Genomic DNA, 13,416 nt, shown 5'->3' with positions numbered 1-13,416 from the left:
TTAACATTTACTCTATGTGTCATCATTTGATTTGAATTTTAATCTCATTTGACTTCCATAACCTTTCCTTTCTTGGCAACTTTTTTTTAAATCAAAAAATTGATTCAAAAAATTGTATCAAAGGTTTTTAAGAGATCTGATGACACAGTTTCTCTGGTGTATTAATATGTATCTGGGACTGTATTCAATTATGCATTAGTTATGTTATGCAATAGACAAAATATCTTCAAATATCTTGGCATGTTTGTTTTTATCAGCATAAAAGTGTATTAATAACTTCTCTGTCTGTGCAGTCCCAAGTTTACTCAATCTGAGAAGCACAGTAGTTAGTTTTACCTCTGTTAGCAAATGAGCAATTTGATTAAATCTACTCGAAAGGCAGAACGTACAACATTTTTCCTGTGTCCTCCAAACATGCTTTTCGAACTGCCCCATTACACAGAACAGAGTCACAGATATAATTCCATAAACCTTTCCTGGGTTGAGGAGATTCACGTTTCTCTTTTCTTCGGGTTTCCATTACAACAAATACTGACGCATACTATAGCGGTACACATGTGACTCTGTCAAGGGTTGCCTTGTGGTTTAAGCTTCCTTTATTTTTATAGTGTTCCGTCTATGTAGCAACAGATGACATCACTCAGACTCCTCCTTTTAAAGTGACACAAGCTCCTACGCGTCAGGCTCTAATACAAAGCGGCTTATTTAGTGTCTTTATTTCGACAATTTCTAAAATTTCCCGAATTCACTGTTCTATATAATTTTCTTCTTCACATCATATTTGAACTAATTTCTCTTTTTTCTCCTTTGATTTAAAAAAATCTGAGCACAATATTTCTTGTTTATCCTCCTCAGGGTTATCCTGGACAGCCAGGGCCAATCGGAAAGAGCGGTCCAAAGGTACGCAAATAAACTGAGGTTCTTTTATTCTGCTCAAATCTTTTTTAATGCCTGAGTGTCTGTATTTAAGTGCACCCAGTCATCCTTTCAGTTTCCAGATTACGACCTTCATGATCAGCCAGGGAAGAAACATTTGCATTTTATGAGTCTGAGAGTCACTCTGGCTCCTGGCCACATTTCCCAGGAATCTCACATAAATATTATTACTGCCCAGAGGGTACTTTTTTTTTTTCCAGTTTGGATATTTCATTTCTGCCCTTTAGCAAGACCACATCACAAACCAATGAATCAGCCATAAAAATAGCAAAACTGTCTAAAGCCAAGGCACACTGTTAAGAGCTGCTAAAACTCCCTACAAAAAAGCTAAAATAAAGAGAATGATGTTTTCTTGTGAATTACCACATGTTAGACCAGTAAATACGGGCAATTAAAGAATTTAGTATTAATGTAAAACACAAACATATGCAGTGTTAGTTGACTCTAAGTGCACACTTTATTAAGCTGAATAAATGACAAAACACTTTTGTATAATAGTATACATCCCTGGCTCTCAAACTTTTTCTAACATGCTTCAGCCTAGAAGCCAAAATAAGTTATAGCAACACACAATTAAAAAAAACAAAAATAAAAATGGTTGAAGTTGAATTTTACTTAAATGTTGGCCAGCACAAGCCCATGTATGTTTCCTTGCCTTCCCCCCAAAAATATTGTATTGTAATGTATTCATTTGTTTAACTTCATATTTTTCACCTGTTTGTTGGCACCTCACCAGTGGTCCTGCTGAGACTTCAGAGTAGTAGTCAGAAAAACTTCACGACTTGACTGAGAGCTTTCAAAAGCCTACTTCAGGAAAATGTTTTAAATAAATGATTAACAAGGAACAGAAACATTTTTTTATCATATTACAAATAAAATAAAATAAAAATTAAATTAACCACAACAAGAATAAAACATGATTTGCCGGAGATCTTAATTATCACTGTTAATAAACATTGTTTTTGCTCAGTTTTATCAGAAAATTAAAAAAAAAAAAATCTATCAATGGAAATCACTGACTGAAAAAAGTGTATGTATATTAAAAATTCTACCATATTGAGATAAGTGTGGAAATATATGAGAAAAGTGGAGAAAATATATAATAAAAGAAGAGGATGCACAGTTTCCAGTAACAAAATTCCAAATATTTAATGTGTGTCAGCTAGTAACTAAGTGGATCATGTGACAAGTTAGCTTATTAGGCAACACCAAGCCAAAAAATGTGCTATATAAAGCAATTACACTAATTAAATAAAGAACACACACACACCCCAGCCAACATGTATATATGGGCCCCACCTGGTTTTTGCTCGGGCTGGATGGGTACCATGTGGGCATGGGCTCAAACTGGGCTTTTTGTATGGGGCCTACTTGGGTTCTTCACATTAAACCCGTATGGGCAATCCCAAGTGGGCACTTTTAGTAGGTCCTAGCTGGGTCAAACATGGGAAACACTTAACTTGGTGCAAAATGGGAAACACATGTAGGACCCACTTGGGTTTTCCACCTGGGATAGACATGGGCAAACACAGTCATTTAGGATAAGCTGTTCTTGTGTGCCCCGGGTGGGGCAAAGTGAGGTAATCAACATATGTTTTAGTATCGATGACACAGGTGGGGCCCACCTGGTCAAACTATATGGGTCACACATGGGAAAATGCAAGTCAGACCGTGAAAACATGTCTATGTGGGCCCCATATGGGGCAAAGTGAGGTAATCAATATATTTTTTTAGCACTGATGACACAGGTGGGGCCCACCTGGTCATACTATATGGGTCACACATGGGCAAATGCAAGTCAGACCGTGAAAACATGTCTATGTGGGCCCCATATGGGTTATGTTAAGTTAATATGGCATATATTTTATGTGGGCTCAAGATTGTTTAGTATATATGGGACCCACTTGGGTTTCCCACATTAAATCCATATGGGCAAAACCAAGTGGAAACATATAGTAGGTCCTGGCTGGGTCAAACATGGGAAACACTTCACTTGGTTCAAAATGGGAAACTTTGCCCAGCTGGGGCCCATTTGGTTCCCAAATTTTCCTAACATAACACCTATATGGGCATTTAACATGGGGCCATTACGGAACCCGCGGACAATCCTATATGGGGCCCATTTTTCGGCCCATTTCCAAACCATTTGGGGCCCACATATAAATGTTGGCTGGGACATGAGATGAAAGGATGAAGATACCAAAAAATCTGTTTAACGAGTATAAATCAGGAGTGTGGTTAGCTTAGCTTAGCATACAGACTGGAAATGGAGGGAAAGAACTTGTGTGGTTTAGACTAAAGATAACAAAACCACCTACTGGCCCTTACTAAATAAGGAACTCTTTGGCAACCCTTATTTTTCACAATATTTTTTATTGCAACAAACTAAACTTATGACAGATGATCATGTTTGTCAATCAGTCACAAGCAGAAAAAGATCATTTCTTTCTGTGCTTCATATGACCTTCTTTGCAATCTGACTCTAAATGTGACACTGAAAAACGGGAAATATATTTGATCTGATATTACAGATGATAAGCAGATTCCACAAATCAATGTAGATTCTCATTGGTGGCAGGCAAAAGCCCCATAAGCTGTTTTTCTCTCAGTAGGAAAGAAGGTAATTTTCTTGTGAGTCATTTCTACCTCTTATAACTTTAGGTCTGTCCCTGAAACTTTAAGTTCAGAGAGGAAAAAAACACCATATATTACACTTATTGCTATAGGGTTTAAAATATGTTAAAATATGTTTAACTTTTCTGACCATCTATACTTACGTGAGCTAAAGAAGCCAGAAAGAAAGTAGAAAAGTGTCAGTGATGTAATCAAAGTAAAGTAGAAACTGGAAGCACTGGATTAAATCACAGTATTAGCTGTCTTGGCAGGAGAATCAAAAACTTAAACACAGAGTAGTTTCTGAACTTTCCCAAAGAGTTCTCTGTTACTTTGATCTCAGCCATCTGACTTTTTGTTGCATATTTTTACACTTACAGAGATCTTTACTGAAAAGTTTCTGTACAAAATTCTCACTGAAATACTGAGTCAAACTGAGAAATGCATGAACACTTGTGTCAAATAAGAGTGCCAGTATAACAAAACTGAGGGTAAGGTTCTTTGAAGAGCTTTAGTTGAAGGGTAGTAAGTAAAAGTGAAAGTTAGTACAGGAGTTATCTTAACTTGCATTGGTTCCCAGAAAATCTATTTAACCTGTTTAACCAGTTCACAAGAATTTAACAGTGTGCTGCTGCCAGAGTTATTTATAATGTGTAATGTAATGAACAACCCAAGTTTTTGTTTAACTAGTTTCACACACAGCAGCACATCAGTGTGATTTACTGACAGGAACAAACAACTCAAAACTTCATTTTCAGTTTTCTCTTAGGATTTCCTGAAGCTGAAGCGCTTCCGATCATTATATGATTATCAGTTGATTCATTGAGTCGTTAGAAAGTAGATTAGCTAGTTACATTTTCTGGAGCCCGTTATTCCTACCACTCCTTTTTATTTTACTTTTTTAAATTAGAAAATTGCATCTTGATGTATCTTTTACTCTTTTGGAACATTTTTGTAGCATTTTGGCTCACACATAGTTTCCTTGAAGTCCGTGTATAAACAGAAAGGGAATAAAACTGTGTTCAGACTGTTGAGATTCAATCAAGTTTGTTGCTCACAAAGTTTTAAAAGCACATTATGTAATATTTCTGCTGTTCATACACTTTGGGCTTTCAGTGATTTTTTTATTGTGTGATATGTACAACTTCACCAGTAGTATTTCGTTGTTTTTCTTCTTCTTTTGTTCTTATGTATAGTATAGTAGAAAAAGTGCTATATAAGAACCAGTCCATTTAACATTTACCATCCTTTCAATATGCCTTCTGAGTTTTGTAGTTTTAGCAGTCATTAAACATTTTCATTTTTGATGACATTTTGCAATATATTCAAAAAATTTATAGACAATCTTTGCTTTTTGTCTGATTATATCCTTCTCTCCTTCGGTCTCTTTCAGGGGACTAAAGGTTACAGTGGCTTGCCGGGACAAGGTGGTGACCCTGGAGAAGATGTGAGTAGATTAGAAGTAAAAGAAAAACTGTGCACCTGTTTCTATGTCTACAACCATTGACACCTACCTTTTGTTTCCACAGGGTCCTATAGGAGTCCCAGGGTTTATGGGAGAACCGGGGCCATTTGGTGCCAAGGTAACCCCAGGCAGAACAAGGCTTTGTTGTAAACATCCAGTTCGTGTTTCTAAGAAATTGCATGAACCTCAGTAGTCATTTCATTGGAGAACACAGAGCTACGACTTCAGAACATGTAATTCCTACATGAACAAAAACATTCTGCTCTAACTGCTCAAGTACCAAATAAGCAGAAATAATTTGGCTCAAATTGCTGAATTCCTACAATTTCTGCAAACTTCTCATATAGTTATGAGTGAGTATTTACTTCCTGGTATTTTCTGAGTCAGTTTCTCTTTGTTTTATACTAATTGCATAAACAGCAGAATTTTTGTGAGTCATAAAAAGAGTCTGGACTATTCAGTGTCGTCTAATCTAGAAAATATGTTGCAGGGACTCTGAAAAGACCAATTATTCTTCAAAATGACTCATGACATGACTCATTTTCCTGATGAACTACTGCACAATTTGGTGAAAAACAAAATACATGACAACAGATTTTAGAACTACCTTTAGCAGAAATAGCCAGAATTAATGGTTTTCTCTATGACTAGAAGTCTCTCATATCGTTGTGTTTATGTACAGCATTCTTAAGGTCCACATCATTTCAGTCAGGTAAAGCAGCCACACGGATCATATTATTACAGACGAAAGAATTTAGACAGTTTTTCAACTCTCAGTGATGCTGCAGTGTTTGTTTGACATAGCGACTTGCAGCAGAGTGTGGGCACAGACACGGCTAATGACGTCAGACTTAAAGACCGGATAAACTGATCTGCAAGGCAAGTAACATTGTGGGGATGGACTCTCTTTTTTTTTTTTTTTTTTTTGGCCTGTCCCGTTTGGCTCTTTTGCCATCAGAATTATTGTCTAAAGGCGAAGAAAGATGCCCAACGGATTTACTTTACCAAATGGACCATCCCAGCCTTGCCGTAATGGTCTATTTGATTCACCTTTTATTGTTTATTTTATTTTATTTTCACTTGCTAAATACGGGACAGACTTGACTGGGGAAAAGAAAGGGAGAAAGAAAGAGGAAAGAAAAACAGCGGGAAGAGGGACGGGATAAAGGGCAAAAACAAAAACAACAAAATAAGCAGACAAAAATACATATATCGATCACCTGGATCACCTGTTGAGAAAGAAAAAAGAAAACAAGCAGAAGAAAAAAGAGCAACATAATAAACAACATCACGATGATCTATGGGAATATAACAGTAAATACTAAATATTAAACATTATTGTGCAGCACGTAAGATCGACAGCGCACAGTGTGCTTTGAGGTAGGAGCCAAAAAGGGTGTAGTTTGTGTGTGTGATCACCCGTGTGTACACCTGTGAGCATGGACGCGCTTGTATTTAAAAGGTTCCTTCATGTAACGATCTGCTAGAGCAGCGGTCCCCAACCCCCGGGCCTCGGACCGGTACTGGTCCGTGAGTCGTTTGGTACCGGGCCCCGAGAGTTGAGGCTCAGGTGTGAAATGTATGGTTTTCAGGGTTTTTTATCGGTTTTCAGCGTTATTTTGTTATCGTTTTTATCGTTAACTCGGTTTTCCTGGGTCTTTTCACGTGTGTTATGAATAAATCTTCTTTTTTTTGGTACCGGCACTAGTTTTATTTTGTTGTATTTATCCGCGACACCTTATTGCCGGTCCGTGAAAATATTGTCGGGCATAAACCGGTCCGTGGCGCAAAAAAGGTTGGGGACCGCTGTGCTAGAGGGTGTGGGGAGCCACAGCCCCGTCCTCCGGGGCATGAAGCAGGTATGGAGGAGATCAAGACTCCAGACATCCAGAGGCCCCCAGAACACAAGAGACCAAGGAAGACCAACAGAGGGGCAGCCGCGCCACTATCCCAGAAAGAGCTGAGGAGAGCCCCAGATGAGGGCTCACTCAGCAGCCGCAGAGCAGAAGCCAGGGGGGGTTGCAGTGACGTGCCCGTGAGCTCCGCCGGCAGCCAGCTGTGCCAGAGTGACCGAGCCCCAGGCCGAGAGGCTGAGGGCACCCCACCCCCGAAGTGGCCCGAGCGAGCCCCAGGCTCCAGGCCCCGACAAGCAGCCACCAAGGAGTGAGCCGGTGTGTACCTGGACGCCCATCCCTGGACACAAAGAACCACCAACGCACCGATGTCTGAGGGCATCTGCCACTGGCAGGGGAAGTGGTGGGGGGAGATAGACCTCCATACCTTGGAGGGCCTGAGATGTCCTGAGATGGACTCTCTTGAGGTGGTTTCAGAGAGGCGGCTGTTGTCCAAGACAAAGACAATGCTGGACAATACCACCCATACACTCCATGACATCTTGGCCAGTAACAAGAGAGACAAGGAGATTACCCAAGTGCACCACTGAACGACACAGGAAATCATTCCTGCCTGTGCATCTCTGTACAACTCATCCATATAAAGCACAAGTACACACTGCAATAGTTGTACACCCTTTGTACATCCTCTACAAAAACAAAAACAAAGTACAGTGTGATAAGAGGGGCACCTAAATGTCAACCATATATGTTTAATTTGTGTAACATACTGGGATATTTATAATTAGGGCTATTTATATCTATTAGAGCCAGGACTTTAGGATCTCAGATGTAGCTCTTGGGTTTTTTGCAGTTTCTTTGAGCACTGTATGGTATTGTGTTAATACACACCTAAATGCTCCAGAAAAATGTGTGCTTCTTATAAATGTTCACACTTGCTGATGATCAGCTAATCAAGTGGATTTGATTTGGATTTCCATAGTTCATTCCTATGGAAGCAGTAAATGTGTACCTTTTTTCAAAGGACTGTAAAATTCCAGTGAAAACCTTTTTTTCTTGACTGTAGTTGTGCAATACTGTGGCCTTAACAGCAACACACAGCTGTAGCATATACTCTGGACCACCAATGTTTCTTTCACCATATGACTCCTTTTGTAAGTCATCAGAAAAATAGATCCTAAAGCCACCTACTGTACCAGGAATAGCCCCAAAGGTGGTTTCTATACAGACAAATTGTAACTGTGGAAGTTACAGTCATGAAACTTTATAGGTTATTGTCATCCAGACACAAGCTGGGCTCTAGTGTCTGTTTTGTGTTTTCTTCCTCTAACCTCTTATTACCTGCTCTTCCTTGGCAGGGGAGTAAAGGGGATGGTGGCGTCAGAGGACCTCGAGGGAGAGTGGGCGCTGTGGTGAGTCATAATACAATGTGGGAAAGACAAATTGTAAAATTCAGATACCCATAACCACTTAAATTTCTTGAAACACCAATCACAAAAAACAAATACATTTTCAATTGATCACACTTAGGAAAGCCCAGTCAATTAACTCAAAAACTCCACTTTCAGTTTTCCCTTTTTCTCCCACACTCCATTTCCGTGTTCAGTTCTTTTCCTTATTTACAAACATACAACAGTTCTTGTGACAATTCCCACAATAAATCACGTCCATTCCAGTTCCTCCAGTTTAAGGGAACAAAAGAAGATTTTCCCATGAGCAAAAGAGTTACTTTTGCACGTGTGTTTTTACTTACAGGCCAGTCCAGTCTTTCTAGTCCAGTGATCTCAGGTCCCTGGCTGTCAAAAGTGGTTCTCAGACTTTTTCTGGAATGCCCCGCTGCAGGAGCTGAAATACAGTTTATCCCCAATGCCCCACAATTTTTTATCAATCATTAAATATAAGAAAGGATCCAAAATGCACGCTATATGGACAAAAAAAGACCACCTCTGAATTCAGGTATTGTTAGTCCCATTTCCACAAGGTGCACAAAATTTAGCACCAAGCCATGCAGTCTGCGGTACTGGTTAAAAAAAAAGCCATTTTGCGAAAATCTTACCTTCTTGATATTCAATGATAAATTGTAAGTGTTGTTATTGCTTAAGAACGGCAGCAACTCAGACATAGAGTGGAAGATCAATGTTCAAATTACAGAGCAGGGTTTCTGAATACTGAGGCGCATAGTGCGATAAATTGAAGTAAGAGTTCCAAACCCCCTCTGGCTTAAACAGTAGCACAAAAACTGAGCTTCATGGTACGGATTTCGATGGCCAAGCAGTTCCTGCACATCTATTATGCAGCTGCCCCAGTACTTTTGTCCATGTAATGTTAGTGAAATACAACAGATAAGAATAATAAGAACATTGGCAACATATTCCTAAGAACAACTTCTTGTTTTTTTAGAATGTCATGTTGCCAGTGCCAAAGTTCTCATTTTGGAAGGTGGGTGACCATCACTTAACAGAGGTGATGACTTACGACACCAGCTGTCATCCACCTACAGTCCAGTCTTGAGATCCCTCCCCAGGTGTTTCAACCGCAACTCGCACCTTGTCTGGGTGACCTCAAGAGCTCAAACTATGATGGAGTAGGGCAACATCTTACAAAGATTTCACACTTTCACACAACTCAGTGACCGAATGACCCAATGCTGTTTTTACTCCTTGACTCATGTGACAACTCAGATGATTATTAATGTGTCACCAACCCTGAAGACCACTTCCAGTTCCCACTGGAGGTTAATACTGCATACTGTGTTAATTCTAACCCGCTCCTGAATAAGTTGGAAGTCGGGTTAGAATTGTGGAAGAAAGTTCCCAATTGAAAAGATGGAGCATACCAACATGGCAGCACTGAATGTAAACAATAGTAAAACTGCAAAGTTTTATTCTGTACTGCAACTCTTGTGTATTTTTCACTCATTAAATAAGTCCTATGCAGAGCAGTGATCAGGCTCTATCCACAAATGTGTCTTTTTAAGCATAAAGAATAAATATTATGCTTTATTTCTAGTGATACCTGAATGGCTCTAGCTTGCTAACAGTCAAAACAAATTCTGTTTTTCTTGGAACGCGCTAACTCTGGAGCGATGTCACTCCCGACTTCTGAGATATCTGGAATCTGGAATGCGGCATAAATCCCTGGGACTCTCTGCCAGTTGTTTCAGAACTTTAAAACAGCCTCTTGGATGAGAGGAGAAACATCTTCACAAACCTAAAAACGTCCACTTGGTTTCTTTTTAGGCACTCAAGAATACCATGTCCTGGATGACTAAGAACCTACACTGACAATCAGTAAACTAAATACATATAACTTTTCATAAAAAACAAAACACAAATCTTCATGGCCAGTTTGTAAAAGTAGTTTTCCCAATAACATAAACAAATTACTGAGAAAGCACCCTAGTTATGTCCACCTGGGTTATCTGGTCTGAGATCAACAAGCCAAAGTTACACATGGGTTTAAATTGAGTAATAGGGACAGACCCTTTGGTTATCGCGACCTCTGCTGCTTCGTTGTTATTCATTGTCTTACCACTCTTTGGCCAGTCCCATGTAAATGTCAAACTAATGTTGTGTGAAATTTATGGTCTCTGTAGGCTTAGGGGAACTCTGACAGTAGCATTTAGCCTTTATATACCAGTGTTTTTTTTTTCTTTTTAGTTTTCTGGGAGATACCAAAGGGAAGTGAAACATATTGCTAGACATAAACAAGTTCATCTCTGTTTTTATCCATGAAGATAATATGAATAATAGGGCTGCATTTTATTTAAGAGATAGAAATTGAAAGCAGAAAACATCAGTTACAGATGAATGTGGTGAGATTATTTATAATGCTGGGAAATATCAAACCTAACAAATTAGTTACAAAAATATATTGAAACTGAGTACATTCAAACTATTTACTGGATGCACAGAATAGATATTTAGCAGTGGACTGATTTTTTTTAAATGTTTTTTATTCTTTCTCAGTTCAGCTGATCTAAGTTATGGAAACTGTCCATAGATCAGCGAATTGCAAGTCAGGGAAAATCCAGAAGTGGAAGTGAAGATAGCGGTTTTCATTAAAACATAACACTGTACAACTTTAACCAGCTGTTCTACCGAATAAGTAAAGAATTTTCCCAAAGCTCAAATCAGCAGATTTTGGCATGAATACAGTCAATGAAACCCATGTGACCTTAACAGTGAAACTATGAAAAGCGGATATCTCTAATAGTAAAAAAAAACAAATAACACACTGTTAGTTTGGATTCCAGCTAATAGATCCAACAGACAACCTTAATGTATTTTATGTGTCTCTAATATACTTTAATCCAGAGTTACATATCTGGAACATCTGGAGAAGAGGTTGACAGAGAGAGATGAGGAGCTCTGTAAATTGGTGACTGGCCATACAGTGCTTTTACATTTTTTCATTACAGTGGATTCTATCAGTTAAGTCCTGATTAATTATTTCAAAGTCAGTGTTCAGAGAACTTTTCAAAACCAATCATTGCTTTAAGCGCAGCATAACTGATATACATTTTGGCATATAGAAATGTAAGTAGTTGATGGATTTCTTTCAAATGCAGAGAAAACAACAAGTAACCCCAGTACAGACCCTTGTGGCACTTCACAAGATATTTATTCAGAGAAATGCAGATTTTTTCCCCCCATCACTTGTTTTAGTCTTGACATGAATGTCATTTCTAAATGACTGAGTCAGTTTCAGTAAGACTGTTGATTATTCTGATGAAAGACTTTTGACTGATAACTGTAATATAAATAATATCGTAAAGTGACCAATTTTTTGATTTTCATATCTCATCATCGTCTGCTCAAAGTTACCATATAGGCAATACCTCAAGATTTCATTAGCTGTTTTTAATATAATTGTAAAAACAGCAGAAATGATAGATAAAATATTTACACAGTGCAAGCCTATTTAATTTGTAGTTGTTTTTTTTTATTTGTTCAACAGGGAGCCCAAGGAGAACAAGGAGATGCTGGAATACCAGGAAAACCAGGAGCAAAGGGCCTCAAAGGCCCAAAAGTGTGTGCACACAATACTCTGTGTTCAAAAAGTTTTCCCTGTTTTATCTTTCAGTCTTTTGAGAAATATCAAATATTGTATTGTTTTTGCTGCACCGAAAACCTCCTTCCACTTGATTTTGTCATGAGCAAATTACCACAGTTGCCAGTAGTTTGTTTTGAAGACACCAACCTGTCTGCAAACACTTGCCAACTACTCAAGAGAGCAGTAGTGAAACTTAAAAAAAGTGCCACCAAAAGTCGGCAAATAGTGAGTTTTTGCAGACAGTTCTGTGTCTTCCACGCAGTCTGCTAGTGACCAAAACAATGGGTGATTGCCAGGCGGTTTTGCAGTCAGAATTATTGTATTAGCAACTTGTAATAAACTAATAAAAGCAGTTATAGTTTAAATATTAACTTAAATATTGTGCTAATCATTCTACTTGTGTTAGTTTAGTGTTTAGTGATTCTTCCAAACGTCTTCCACGCATTTTGATAATTTTCAGAACTGACCAACAGACCTTTAATATCTAGATATATTATTTAGTTGTGTGTTTAATTGATTTTTTTTAACAGGGGCCCAAAGGTGAGACGGGACCTGATGGGGAGAAGGTGAGTTCTTTAACTACACAGTCAAACTGCATTACAATAGTAAAATAAAATAAGGGTATAGTGACTGTAACTTGTGACCTTTTGTATACCTAAAAGACCAGAGACACTTTCACATGTAAACAAAACACATTAGCTACCAAAGAGTGCTGACTCAAAATTCAAATTTAATTCAGGCTTTGAAGTCCTTCATAAATTGATGAAAAACTCAGTCACTGAAAAAAGACAAACAATCTTTTGTCAGTTGCATGGTCTGAATAAGTAGTTAGTTAAATACTATCCTATTGAGATTCAGTTTCATGTGTCTGTGTGTGGGCGGAGGTGCAGTTTGAATAGCTAAGTTGGGGATTTCCCTTGTGTGTGTTGTCACAGTTTTGTTTGGCAATTGTTGGGTATTATTTAGTGTCAAGGCTCAGGGGCTGCTAGTGTTTGTGTGTGTGTGCTTAAGGCTTAAGGCCTTCTTTTATCCCATGGGTGTAGAAGTTTCTCATTTATGTTGGAGTAGAATAAATGGAGGAAAAAACTACCATAGCAGTCTTAATATTGTTGAGGTCTAATTCAAAAATAAAGTTGGAAGGTTGTCGCTCCACTCGTAAATTTGGCTGAAAGTGAAAAACACTTTTCCTTTTCAACACATCTGCAAACTGCTCAGTCCCCCACCAGATTAACACCCTCTTCCTATGAGGCAGCAACTATAGCACCACCATGATGGGTGGCTGGCCTCTCCCTTAAAGATTGGGTGAGAAGTTCAGTCATCTGGGAGGGGCTCAGAGTAGGGCTGCTGCTCCTCCAGATTAAAAGTAACCAGTTGAGGTGGTTCGGGCATCTGACTTGGATGCCCCCTGGGTGAGGTGTTCTGGGCATGTCCCACCAGGAGGAGGCCCCGAGGCAGACCAAGGACACACTGGCCTGGGAGCGCCTTGGTGTTCCC

General features: G+C 38.8%; 1 protein-coding gene across 1 annotated transcript in view; it reads left to right on the top strand.

The window, feature by feature from the left end:
- zgc:113232 (uncharacterized protein LOC541546 homolog) overlaps nt 1-13,416 on the top strand; it is a 31,033-nt gene that overhangs the window by 12,417 nt on the left and 5,200 nt on the right. Inside the window, exons 13-18 of the mRNA XM_031745942.2 lie at nt 856-900; nt 4,943-4,996; nt 5,079-5,132; nt 8,226-8,279; nt 11,827-11,898; nt 12,453-12,488. Coding sequence (XP_031601802.2) covers nt 856-900; nt 4,943-4,996; nt 5,079-5,132; nt 8,226-8,279; nt 11,827-11,898; nt 12,453-12,488 — 315 coding nt within the window. The remainder of the gene's footprint in view (nt 1-855; nt 901-4,942; nt 4,997-5,078; nt 5,133-8,225; nt 8,280-11,826; nt 11,899-12,452; nt 12,489-13,416) is intronic.

Source organism: Oreochromis aureus, linkage group 11 (assembly GCF_013358895.1).
Source record: "Oreochromis aureus strain Israel breed Guangdong linkage group 11, ZZ_aureus, whole genome shotgun sequence".
In the NCBI taxonomy this organism is placed as follows: domain Eukaryota; kingdom Metazoa; phylum Chordata; class Actinopteri; order Cichliformes; family Cichlidae; genus Oreochromis; species Oreochromis aureus.
This window is presented reverse-complemented; position numbering and strand designations above follow the sequence as displayed.